The following is a 13,362-nucleotide window of genomic DNA, read 5'->3' as shown; positions in this document are numbered from 1 at the left end:
CTGGAGATGTAGCAGGAGCAAGCTGTGCAGGACTGAGGGGCCATGGGAAGGAGTTTGAATCTCTTCTAAGGGCAAGGACACCCAGTGAAGAGTTTAAGCAGGGAGGGGGGAGTAGTTTTCAAAACTGTCAAGCAAAATTTTCAAACCATCCTTTCAGACTTTCCTCTTAAACAGGCCTGTCCAAAGTTGTTCAGAACAATGACACAGAAGCCCTGCAAAGTTTTCAAATATCCTGATTACTATGGCAGGACAGGTAAGGGAGGAGCAGACCAGAAGTTTGCCCTCAGACACCTCCAGGGGTCCAGAGTCAGTTCCTCCCATCGCCAGCGCTCCCCACTGAGGAAAGCTTGGTGGAGTTTGTGGGTTCTTGCACTGTGCTTCAGAAGGTCACCCTGCCTGTGCTTCTCACATCTACAGGGTCACATCGCTTGGGAAAATTCTCAAAAGTGACCCCAGGAAAATGCAGTATATGGATTTAATTTAATTTTTGACCAAGTTACACAATGCAGAGTTATCAGTATACAGAAAGATCTGGGTTTTAATAAAACACATGAACTGCTCTGTCGTGAAATTTGAACAATTAATCTGACCTAGCTGACACGAGGATAATTTGCTCACAGAACCCACTTTCAATTATTTGTAACCATAACTGAACATAGTTAAAACAAACCGAATCAGGAAGAGCCATGGGGGGTTAGAAAAGAAAATTTCTTTAGATTTAGATTTTTAACAGCAATTGACTCTGACCACCTCATCTCTTGTAAATAGAAATACACCCAGGGGATGGGACGGTGTGAGACTGACAGGTGCATTCTGATGAAAGGGTTGAGGGTTTCCTAGGAAAGTGCTTAGGAGAAACATGTGGAAAACAGCTACCCAGAGAGTGAGATACAGGGGCCTTTGCAGTTTTTAAATGACAGGCGTGATGTGGAGACATGCAGAGAGACAATGAAGAAGACGTAAAGCTATGAGACGAGCGCAGGTAACTACCTAGTCATCCTGCTGGGGGCGGGGGCTGGGAGAGCAGCAGTGGGCATTGGAGTTATTTGTTTTGCCATGTAACACTGTGTAACACTGTAACAGTGGCACAGAATCTTGTTCTCGTGCTTGTGTCCATCACACCAACAACTGATGCCCACTGTGCTCACTGACTAGGGTTTCCCAGAATGTTCTTTGAGTCTCCACCCTTCTCTTGTAAAAAGAAAGTGCTTAATACAAAGGCTGGCAGACCTGAGCTCAGGGATTCCTCTTCTAGCTCCCTTGTCCACCCAGAGAAAGGCCTATGTTTAGAGACACCAGCTTCAGGGCCCAGACAGGAGGCTGCTCAGGCTGGGTCACTCCTGAGGAATTTAGCCTGAGCTGCTTTGAGCTAAAGGGAACAGAGCTGATGAGGCACCATCAGCTACTGCTATAACAGCCTTTGACTTCTTCCACGCTCTTGAGACACTTTTGTTTCCACAACACGCACACCTAGCAATGCTCATCTATGCTGCACAAACCCGTGGGGCACCAGCGCATAGGGCAGTTTTCCACAGAGGCAGTAATTCCTCCCCTTTCTCACCCAGAGACATGCATAGCTGAAAGAAAAAGAGTGCAAATTACACTATGAAAGGGGTAAAGTTGAATGGACCCTACCTTTTCTTTTAAGTATTTGCAAACTTCAGTATATTACTATTAACAAACTCTGAGATGTCCAAGGAAGGTCACAATTGCTGAGAGTCTGATACAGAGCAGGCTGCACTGTAACCCTGCAGCCTTGCCACTTAAAGCAGCATTTTCAACCTTAACCAGCTATCTGGTAGTAAACTTCCATAACTCCAGAACAGGAGGGGGTAAGGACTTTAAGCTGGAGGACAAAAGGTTCCACCAAGTAAGGGGGAAATTGCAGAGAAAAGATGTAGTCAAACACACACTCCAGCAATTTTGCAGTTTCACCAAGAACTAGCGTGTCTTTTTCTCCACTTTCTCTATAGTTCCTCCCTTTCCCCTTCTAAACCTGCATTCTATGCACACAGGTTGGCCCAAACGTGTGTATACATAGCTATGAATGTTGACACATTAGGAGCAAACTCCACTAAGGAAACTGTCCTTCCCCACAGGGAGCTCAAAGAAAACGTACACCTGGAGAGGATCCACAACGGAGCCTTCTGGGGGGCCACAGGGCCAAGCATCTTGTGAGTACAGTGGTGCTGCCTCCCCTCCCCACCCAGTACACCCCAACCGGCCGGCCTACTTTGGGTGTCCAGCCACATCATCCCCAGCCTGGTTTGTGGGGCATCAGCCTCTGCATCTGAAAAGGCTGCTGTTGCAAAGAACAAAAGTATTAGGGCTGCTGTAGTAAATTACCTCTAACTGGGTGGCTTAAACAACAGAAACTTTGCCTCACAGTTCTAGAGACTGAAAGTCCAAAATCAAGGCATCCGTAGGGTTAGTTAGTTTCTTCTGAGGGCTGTGAGGGAAGAATCTGCTTCAGGCCTCTCTCCTTGCTCCTAGTAATTCCTTCTGGTGTGGCAGCGTAACTCCAGTCTTCACGTGGTGTTCTCTCTGTGTGTGTGTGTGTGTGTCTATCTCCAAATTTCCTGTTTTTATAAGGACACCAGTCATACTGAATTAGGGCCCATTCTAATGACCTCATTTTAATTTGATTACCTCTGTAAAGACCCTATCTCCAAATAAGGTCATATTCCGAGGTACTGAGGACTTCAACACATGATTGAGGGGAAGGTGGGCTATGTGCTAGCAGAGAGAAGGGCTACCCGCCTGGAATCCACTCTTGGGAATCCAAGGCCAGAGATCTAACTTGCCCCTGGCACTTGGTTGAACATGGCTGAGCTGCTTTGTGTCAGACTCTGCAAGGGTGCAAGGAGTGGAGCCAGCCTCCCTTAGTAAGGACATGTGGAAAAATTAGTAGGAATGGGACATGGAATCAAAAGTCTCCTGACAAAGCCTTGAGAAGCCTGAAACATCCTACGGAAAATTGTAGCTGCAGCCAGGCTCCGGGGAGAGATGCCACAGAGTTCCACACAGTCTGCAGCTCTATCGTGGGGTGACCACATCACTCCTCCACAGAAGCAGCAGTCCATTACTCCCTAGTATGATGCACTGTTATTCATTCAACAAACATTGAATGAATATGTCCTGTTTACCAGGCACTATGCTGAAGAGACAGTAGTAAGCAAAACAGCTCTGGTCCCTTCCCTTAAAGAGATTAGAGTCATGAAGAGTAGAGAACAACAAACAGGCATGTCATTTTAACATGAAAAGGTGCTAGAAAGCAGGGTAGCCCAGTTCATTTGTTTACTTGTTTATTCATTCATTTTCATTCATTCAATAACTCTTTTATGAGCCCACACTATGTGCAAGGCACTGGATTAGGCATCAGACAAGACCAACAAAATGAGGGAAGACAAACATCTCTGCCTTCATAGAATGGGGGAAGACAGATGAGGATCAGATAAGTAAATAAATATGTAGTAGGGCCAATGGCATCAGTTGTGGAGGAGAAAAATTCAGCTGGTTGCGGGGAAAGGAGTTTTGGAGAGGGGGAGTTATTTTGCAGGAGATGGCCAGGGAGCACTATCCTGGGAAAGTGTCACTTGAGCAAACACCTGAAAGATGTGAAGGAGCAAGTTATGGGGACAGCTGCAGGAAAAGCACTCCAGGAGAGAGGACAGCCAAAGAAAAGGCCCAGAGGCAGGTTCCTGCCTTGTGTATTTGAAGAACAGCAAGGAAGCCAGTATGGCAGAGTGAGCAAAGAGGAGAGTCATTGAACACAAGGGCAGAGGGGGGCAGACAGCGGGGTCATGGGAGGCCTTGCAGCCTTTGTAAGGGTTTGGCCTCTTCTCTCAGTGAGATGAGTAGGCTTTAGGGTTTTGAGTAGGAGAAGGACCTGAACTATCCCAGTTATACTTTATATCCTAGAACCTGCCAGCATCAATTCATGACTGTCTACTTGCTGTCTCCCACCATTGTAGACTCCAGAGTCTGTCTACTTCCTCATTCCTACCTGCTATCAACTCTGGATTCTACTTCCTACTCCCTGACTATCGAGCCCTGACTCTCTAGCTCCTAGCTCCCACCACTCCTGACTTCACCTGTTTCCTAGTTCCTGCCACTATCCATTCGGACTTAATTTACTTCTTAATTCCTGCCACCACCAACCTCTGACTGTCTATTTCCTAACTCCCACCCCTAAAATTCCTAATCCTTTCTACTTCCTCACTTCTTCCACTATCAATCCTAATTCCTCTACTCTCCACTCAACCTCATGATTTGTGCTTACTTATGGCTTCCACTATCTCATGGCTCCTGCCCACTGCTTTCTCTGCTGTCTCTCAGCTTCTGCACACCTTATTCTGGGGGTCCCTTTCTATATGTCTCATATTCAAAGTACACCAAACTCAGACTCAGAATCTTACATGTTGACTAAACACTTTCCAGTCTAGCACACCCTTACAGCAGATCTCTTACAGCAAGCTGGCCACCACTGGACAAAGAGAGATGCCTCTGGCTCAGGCATGGGACATGACTGAGTTAGTGTGGTCACAAGATTCCTGCACAACAGTCTTTGCTTGAAGAACTGCTCGGTCAGCTGCTTAGAAATGACTGGGCACTGCAGGTACCTATATTGTCATGTCCAGAACAGAGGTACCAGACCTAGTTCTCTTCCTTCCCAAGCAGCTGTTCTCATTACTTCCCTAGGATTCTAATGGTATCTAGAAGCATCCCTTCCACCCATACGGCAAAAATATCTCCCCACTACACACTGGTCTGTCACTGAGACTGAAAATCTACTATTAGAGATTCACCTCTTTGTAATGAGGCCTTGCCATTTTAAGATCCTAATTTAAAATGTACCCACTCAAAAAAATAAAAACAAACCCCAGCAGGTCTTCAAAGAGTCCTATGCTCAACCCCCAACACATCTGTGATAATAACTCTATAAAGCAGAATGAGAACAATGATTACCTAAATCAACAAGGACACAAAAGCAGTGAAAATCTGAAGCCCCTGGAGAAAATCCTGCCGCCTTAACTGTTCCACCCTGGGCCAACAACGGTCATCATTCTATGTTCTCGAGTTCACCTTCCATCAATCATGTATTGATCCCCTCTCATATGCTGGGCATTAGGTATTGGGGCAGATTGCTGAGGGGCGCTGTGCTGCTGGAAAAATTTCATGGGGCATCAGTAGCAGCCACTTAGAAGATGAGCAGAATTTTAAGATTCCCACTGACTCTTCTTCCTCTTGTCATCTAACATGTTTGGAATTTTCTTGCACATTGCCTCAAGTCTAGTAAAACTGAGGAGTTCAGGACCTTGATTACAAAGCCTGAGCTTTCTGCTTGCGTGGCCATTTCCTTGCTTTGGACAGATGAATCCAGTTTGCCATTAGAAAACGTGCATTCTCCTTCCTGGGTAGATGATGGCTAATGCCACACAGCAGCTCTCAATAGGGCAGCCAGCCCATGCTTCATGAAAACCTCCCCTGCAGGGCTCAATCAAAGACTGAGACATCTAACCCTGAGTGTTTCCCCCTGAGGTACAGCACAAAAGGTGATGTCACTGCATGTGCCTGCTATCTCATAAAGCAAGTCGTTATTTCACTTCTGCTAAGTGGAGAGAGGTAGAGGGAAAGAGAGAGAATGAAAGAAAGGAATTAGGAAAGGGGAGAGAGACAATGCTAATGAATGGTATGACAGGTACAAGGAGTTATACTCAACCTTGAAAAGAATAATGGGCTGCATATGAGAAAAAAATACAGAATGGTTTTTTTGAATTCAGATCGTAATGAGAGTAACTGAAATGGAGAATTAGGGGGAAAGCAAGACGTAGAAAAGATTCCTCAGAACCTAGAATAATACTATCGTTGAGGGGCGGTTTCATTCTCTGAATTAAATGCATAAAGTAAATAAATAAAAAGCCTTTTTCCCCTTTATTGTTCAGGGACATTTCTTCTACAAAATTGCAAGCCCTGCCAAGCTATGGGCTGGAGTCCATTCAGACGCTAATTGCCACGTCATCGTACTCTCTGAAAAAATTGCCATCAAGAGAAAAATTTACCAATCTCCTGGATGCCACATTGACTTACCCCAGCCACTGCTGTGCTTTTAGAAACTTGCCAACAAAAGAGTAAGTAAAAAACGAAAGGTAAAGCCTGCCAAGCTGTGGCAGAAACTCAGATTTCAAAGTAGTCAGCTGGCTGACAGCTCCCTGCCCCTTCCCGCCCTGCCTTCTCGGCCAACTCCATAGCCACAAGGTCACTTTCAGATAGACAAGAAGAAAATGAACTGTCCTGTTTCTTCATGAAAACTGCTGCCAAATAGTTGATTCACCCTGAAGCTAGAAGAGGTTCGTAGCCAATTCTGGGCTAATTGAATTATAGCCTATTTCAGCAATTGTAAAATGGAGTACAAAACTGGCATCTCAAAGATCAATTAGTTCTAATCCTTATCAGAGAACATCATTTTTAAAGTAGGAGAAGTACACTCAGGAAGGTAACATTTACTTAATGTCTAATCGTTAATTTAAAAAATAGACACAAAACAGTATAAAAGGGTTTTTTGAAGCTATTTCTCTCCCAGTAGAAGAGCATCTTCCATTTCAGAACAGAATCCCAACTCCCTGAGGATTAGCTTACAATGGGAACAGAAAGGGCATGAGCTCCTGGCTGGTTTGTGTCCAGTGGAGGACATCTTACTGATTCACTTCAATACAGAATGGGTGGCAGGATTTTATTCTTTCCTTAGAGCATTGTTTTCCAAACATTTTTGACTGGACACATAGTAAGTTATATCTTTTTTATGTTGCAACGCAGTACACACAGAAGTACCCTTGTATGCAATTGAAACAAAGCCATACTTAACTTTTAGTATGTGATGTAGTCTGATATTTGTGTTATTTTACTCTATTTTATTTCGTGTTTGTTTTTAATGCCAATCTTGATGCACTCTGTTTTCACAACCCACTAATGGATCATAACTCACAGTTGAAAAAACACTGCCCTAAAAAGTTATTATTGGAGCCTATGGAGATATTCTCAATCAATTAGATAAGGTAACCAAGAGAGTGACACTAGGTTGCTGCTGTCTTTGTTTGACACTAAACTATTTATAATTAATCAACCAGCATATATTATTTGTGCCCTGCATAGGTATATTGGGTTCTGCTTGAAGCTTTCAGGGTAGCTGAGAAGACAAAACACTTGCTGTGTTCAGACAGTTATGCACCATTCACTGAGCTTCATAGAACGTTAATTGAGCATTTACCAAGTTCCAAACACTGTGCAAAAGTCTGAAGATAGATAGATGAGTAAGAGCTCATCCCAACCCTCACAGAGTCACAGACAGATGTGTGGGGGCAACACACAAGACAGTTGATATTTAAGTCGAATACAGAAAATGTTATGACAGAGCAGAGAACAAAATAGAATGCTCTGGGAACATAGAGGAAGAGTTTCTAAATGGCAGACAGGCTTATGGAAAGCTTCCTGAGAGAAGTGACTTATGCTGAGTCTTAAAGAACAGGTAGGAGCTGGCTAGACCAGTGTGGGGGAAAGCATGCCAAGATGACAGAATGGCTCGTGTGAAGGCACAAAAGCATGAGAAAGTGAATGAAAGTCATTCAGAAAAACTGGAGCAAGGAGACTTATGGGTGCATGGGGGAAGAGGAGTCAGGAGAGGAAGCCAAGGAGAGGTGGGCCCTCATGGGCTCTGAGTGCCAGGCCAAGTTGTTTAGAGCATGGAGAGCCAGGAAGAATTTAAAGCAAGATTACTCAAATTTGCTTTTATAAAATATCACTCTGGCAGCAGGGTGGAGGATGGGCTGGAGGTGAGTAAATCTGGTGAGGGACCAATTAAAAAAACAATACAGATGCTGGTTTATAATAAAGCTGATTCTGGATACCTGCACTTTTGTGGCAAAGAGGTCACATACCTTCTGAAATTAATGACACATAAAAACTTTAATTCAGGGCTTTTTATTCCAGTAGATGAAAGAGACTACCTCAGGTAGGGAGGGAAAAAAAAGGACAATGCAAGCACGGAACAGTATCAGGATGAGATGAGAATGTTACACGGAGGTTGTCTTGATTGGAATCACAAGCTTTACCTGACTTGCTCTGTAACCCTAAAGCTCAAAGCCTTGGATGCCAGTGAGGATGGAGAGCCTGAAGTTGGCCCTGTGGAATGTCTGTGAAAACTCTGAGTTACCGCCTGCCTGGATAACACACACAGCTGCCTGGGCAGATGGCCCCTAAGACTTCCTTAGTATCTATGATTAAAATTTCAAAAAAGAGTAAACAGCACCCAGTACTATCATCTGAAGGCCAACAATACCCACATTTTCCTGTTAATTATGGATTTGTTCACACACAATAACTCTAAATGTCAGATACAGATACAGAGCCAGCATCACAGACACATACACACATGCTATTTGATCCAAGTGTGAGGATTTACAATCCTGACCCAAAACAACAAGCTGATTAATTTTTGAATGTAAGTCAAGTAAGCCAAATAATTCTGACATATTCTCCTCCTTCCTGCTTTTTTACAAAGTTATTCCTACAAGGAATTGTCTCAATATTGGAGAAGAAAAATACGTAGAAACATCCAGTTGGAACTGCCTCATTGCCCCTTCCTCATCAGTAAAGGTTGAGGCACTCACAGCCTGATCTACTTTTCCCTATTTCTTTATTCATTTTTGCACCTCTCTTAGGTTTTAACCCTAGGTAAGTACAGTAGTCCCCCTTTATCCACAGGGTATATGTTCTGAGACTGCCAAAGGATTCCTGAAACCGTGTATAGTACCCAAACATATATATATTATGTTTTTTCCTATACATACATAACTATGATAAAGTTTAATTTATAAATTAGGCACAGTAAGAAATTAATAATAAAATAGAACAACTATAACAATATTCTGTAACAAAAGTTATAAGAATGAGCTTGCCTTCTATCAGAACACGTTTGTTTTCTGTGCATGTCTCCACCCACAAATTTAATGCCTTTTCCATCTTAACTAAGCACTTACCACACACTGTGGCCATAGCTTTTGCAGTTTGAGGTGTGGCAGCAAAACTGGCACAAATTTCTTTTTCCTTCTTCACAATTTCATGGATAGAAGACTCATTCATACTATACATCTTAGCAACCTCAGCATACAATTTTTTTCTTTCCTTTTTAAATCAAGAACTTTTACCTTTTCACTTAAAGGAAACACTTTACAGCTTCTCTTTGGCATACCTGAATTTCCAGCATCACTACTCTTGCTCTTGTAAAATAAGGGTTACTTGAACACAAGCACTGTGATATGGTGACAGTGGATCTGACAACCTAGACAGCTACTAAGTGACTCATAGGCAGGTAGTGCATATACAGCGTGTACACCCTGGACAAAGGGATGATTCATGTCCCAGGCAGGACAGAGCAGGACAGTGGAGATTTCATCACACTGTTCAGAATGGCACACAATTTAAAACTTATGAATTGTTTATTTCTGGAATTTTCAAACCACAGTTGACCACAGGTAACTGAAACCGTGGAAAGTGAAACCACGGATAAGGTAGGACCACTGTATTCCCCTAGGTAAGTACAGGCCTTCTTTTGTTTTCTTGGCAGTTCCCCCTTTCCACAGGCTAAACTTCTTAGAATGAAAGACAGAGGAGTAGGGAGCACCCACGTATGTTTCTGCACATAAGAAAAAAAGCTAAAAATTCACATCATAATGTCAGGTCCAGCATCTTCAAATCCTTACAAAAGAGATTTCCAGTTACAATTCAAAGCCATGACTCCAAATGGTTATTTGTTAATCAAGGCCGATGTGGAAAGAAGAGTGGTAAGCAAACCTTAATACACCATAAATGTAGCTTTTAATAAGCACTGAAAAATCCATGATTCAGTATGACAAATTCAAATTTTTCATCCCTAGAGCCCACACGAAACACTCAGTACTCAGAAGCATTTTATCTAAGCTGGAAGCACTCTAATGACAACTCAGAAGCCTTTACTCTCTCCTCAGGAAGCATTTCGGTTAGGACAATGGTGCAGAACACAATACAGGTGTAAAGAATTTAGATGAACAAAGCATAGACATGATCGGGTTTAGTTTAAAGACCAAAAGCTCAACTTTTTTTTTTTTACCTCTTGTCTTTCAGACAGAATTTTTCATTTTCCATTTTTGAAAATTTTTCCAAACAATGTGAAAGCACAGTAAGGAAACCAAATAATGAAACACTGTAAGTATTTGCATGCGAAGAAACTCAGGAAATCATATCTTGTTCTGTGTGCACCTTATTATTATCAGTGCCAACGATTTTCTGGGTTGGGGAGGATGTTTGCAAAGTATTTTTGACAGTTGTTTTTATTGAAAGATAATTGATTATATATATTTGTGGGGTACAGAGTCAAATATCAATACATGTGTACAATATGGGATGATCAAATCAGGATAATTAGTATACTTGTGTTTACAAAACATAATCAATCTTTGTAACCCTTAACTAGTTTCTCACCAACCTCCCTCCCCCTCCCACCTTCCACCTCAAATAACCACAGTCTGTTCTCTCTTTTTTTTTAAGTTTAATGTAGTATTGTGATTGTTTCTTTCTTACTTTCTTTTCATTTTAACTCCCACTTATGAGTGAGGACATGCAGTATTTCTCTTTCTGTGCCTGGCTTATTTCACTTAACATAATTTTCTCTAAGTTCATCCATGTTGCTGTGAACGGCAGAATTTCATTCTTTTTTTATGGCAGAGTAGTATTCCATTGAGTATATATACCACATTTTCCTTATCCAGTCATCTGTCAATGGACATTTAGGTTCATTCCAACTCTTGGTTGTTGCAAATAGAGGTGCAATAAACATGGGAGGGCAGGTATCCCTTTGACATGATGATTTCTACTCCTTTGGGTATATACCTAGCAATGGGATTGCTGGGTCGTATGGCAGTTCTATCTGTAGTTGTTTGAGGAACCTCCATACTGTTTTCCATAATGGCTCCACTAATTTACAGTCCCACCAACAGTTCAGGAGGGTTCCCCTTTCTCCACATCCTCACCAGCATTTATTCTCTGTCTATTTTATAATAGCCAGTCTAATTGGGGTGAGATGATATCTCAGTGTGGTTTTGATTTGCATTTCCCTGATGCTAAGTGATGCTGAACATTTTTCATGTGTCTGATGGCCACTGCAAAGTATTTTTTAATAGTTTTAAAAAGGGGAATTTTTTTCTTTGCAAGTGGGATCTAGTAATTAGGTCTATTTCCACTGTTTAAAAAAACTCTTTAAAGGCAGTATCTAAGTGTTCATTCTACAATTATACTAAACTCCCCTCAAAAATTAAAATTTTATTTGCAGATATTTTGATATGTCACTAATGGCTGCTATAAATGATAGCTTATTCTGCAGGAATTTTCACTAGTCACGTGGTCAGCATTCCACAAAGATTAACCCATTGCAGACAAAGCTTCTGGAAGTAGCCACTTCACTTCAGACTTGGGCTACATTGACCTCTATGCTCCTGAGCTTAAAATTAGTCTAAACACTATCACTAACATACACTGGAAGCGAGCTACATTTCTATTCTACTAATTTTTAACATTTTTCTTGCTACAAATGCTGGCTGCCTTGACATTTCAGTTACCTTCACCTGTAAAAGAGCATGCCTCAAAAGATAATCCCAGTGTCCCTGTGCCACATTTACTGAGACTTAGAAATTTTATTTCTACCGCCCTTTTGTCCTGCAGACTACAAAACCAGATGCCCTTCCAATCTCCTTTTTATTTTCTCTTCTTTTTCCTATCAATCTCCAAGTTCTATAAAGGCAGCAGGGTGGTATGGTGAAAGGGCCCTGGGCTTTGGGGTTCCTCAGAGTTGCACATGAATCCTTGGCAGCAACGCTTGTGTAACACTGGGTATCACTGCACAGTACCTATACTGTTTGAGATTTTTTTTCCTCATCTGTAAGGTACAGCACAAATATCATCTGGCCTTCAGAACCACGAGAGTGAAGGGAGCTGTTAAAGAATGTGCTAGCACGTGGGGTAGATTTGTATTATTCTGTCTTCTTCTTTTCCTTTCCTTTCCTTTCGGTCCCAACACCATCTGTCTTCCAGTGCTGCTTCTCCTCACCCTTCCCACTCTTCTCTCAGTATTTTGTCAGTCACTTTCCACATAACTCTTTTGCAGTCATATAGCTTCTCACCAACAGGAAACCATTTCTGGGTACAGTCAATGGTTGCACCAGGGGGTGGTTTGTGGGGAGGGGAGACTTTAACACACCCTCGATAATCTCATCAGCCCCCTCCCCAAGCCTTCCCAAATGAGCATACAACCTTGAGTTTGCTATACTTACACTGCTTTAAGACAAGTCCCCTAACCTCTAGCATCTCCAAAACTACCTGAAATTAATACACAATCTAAGTAAAAAGGATGTGCTCCCCATGAAAACATTTTTTATAAGTTCCCTGTCTCCCACTTCCCACCACATAGCCATTCCTGAGTCCCTGGAGTTTAGAAAGTGAAGAGCCAACACTCAGCCTTACCTGTTCTCCCCAAAGTAACACAGTGTCCTCACTGCTACGTTTGGCCCCACTGTCCTCCTAAAATTCCTATCTTTCTCCTTTCTGATGACTGGAGCAGTAGTGCTATAACTCCTCCTTCCTCTAACTTAATATTACTAAACCCACGTGAGTCCACTCAAACTCTCCATCATAGCCTCCAGTACTAAAGACAGCCCTATGCTGGGCTTTGTCAATAAGCATGACGCGCCCTCAGGAGCCATCCCAGGACACAAAAGTAAGTAGCACCAGGTAGGTATTTGGTCTGAAGACATATCACCAAGGAGAAAAAATGCTAGACATATGCCCAGTAGGGCAAAAGAAAAAAGGGCAAAGAACAGGGGGAGAGGAGGGATCCCTCTTATTGGTATAAATTTATTCAGAAACCATGGCAGAATTTTTAGAAGTTTTAAATTAGTACTTCTAGCAGTTGAAGTAGTTTTGATGGGGGAAAGGAGTAAAGGAAATCAGCAATAGTTGGGAAATTATTACTTGATTTCATAAAGGTTTTTGTATGAATCATTGAGAGAATGCAGATACCTGGGCTCTGTCCCTAGAGATTTTGATTCAGGGTTTGGGGTAAAGACAGGAACCTGCATTTTAACAAACTCCCTAGGGACTGTGATGGACTTGGTCAAAGGACCTCATTTTGAAAAATACTCACTGAGATAGTGAAGTAGAAGGCCTCTGGACTGTGGATATGAAGACTCCCACGCTGCCACTGTCCCCTGAGGGTCCCTGGGCAAAGGTCCTTTAATCACTTACCTCCTTTGGTTCCTTTACCAATAAAACGAGTGG

At 42.4% G+C, this 13,362-nt stretch overlaps 1 protein-coding gene across 1 annotated transcript in view; it reads left to right on the top strand.

The window, feature by feature from the left end:
- LHCGR (luteinizing hormone/choriogonadotropin receptor) overlaps window positions 1-13,362 on the top strand; it is a 54,175-nt gene that overhangs the window by 37,290 nt on the left and 3,523 nt on the right. The window contains exons 8-10 of the mRNA XM_063078958.1: window positions 2,100-2,174; window positions 5,946-6,131; window positions 10,159-10,239. Coding sequence (XP_062935028.1) covers window positions 2,100-2,174; window positions 5,946-6,131; window positions 10,159-10,239 — 342 coding nt within the window. The remainder of the gene's footprint in view (window positions 1-2,099; window positions 2,175-5,945; window positions 6,132-10,158; window positions 10,240-13,362) is intronic.

Source organism: Cynocephalus volans, chromosome 14, assembly GCF_027409185.1.
Source record: "Cynocephalus volans isolate mCynVol1 chromosome 14, mCynVol1.pri, whole genome shotgun sequence".
NCBI classification, from domain to species: domain Eukaryota; kingdom Metazoa; phylum Chordata; class Mammalia; order Dermoptera; family Cynocephalidae; genus Cynocephalus; species Cynocephalus volans.
Note: the sequence above shows the minus strand (reverse complement) of the source record. Positions and strands in the feature narration are given on the sequence as shown.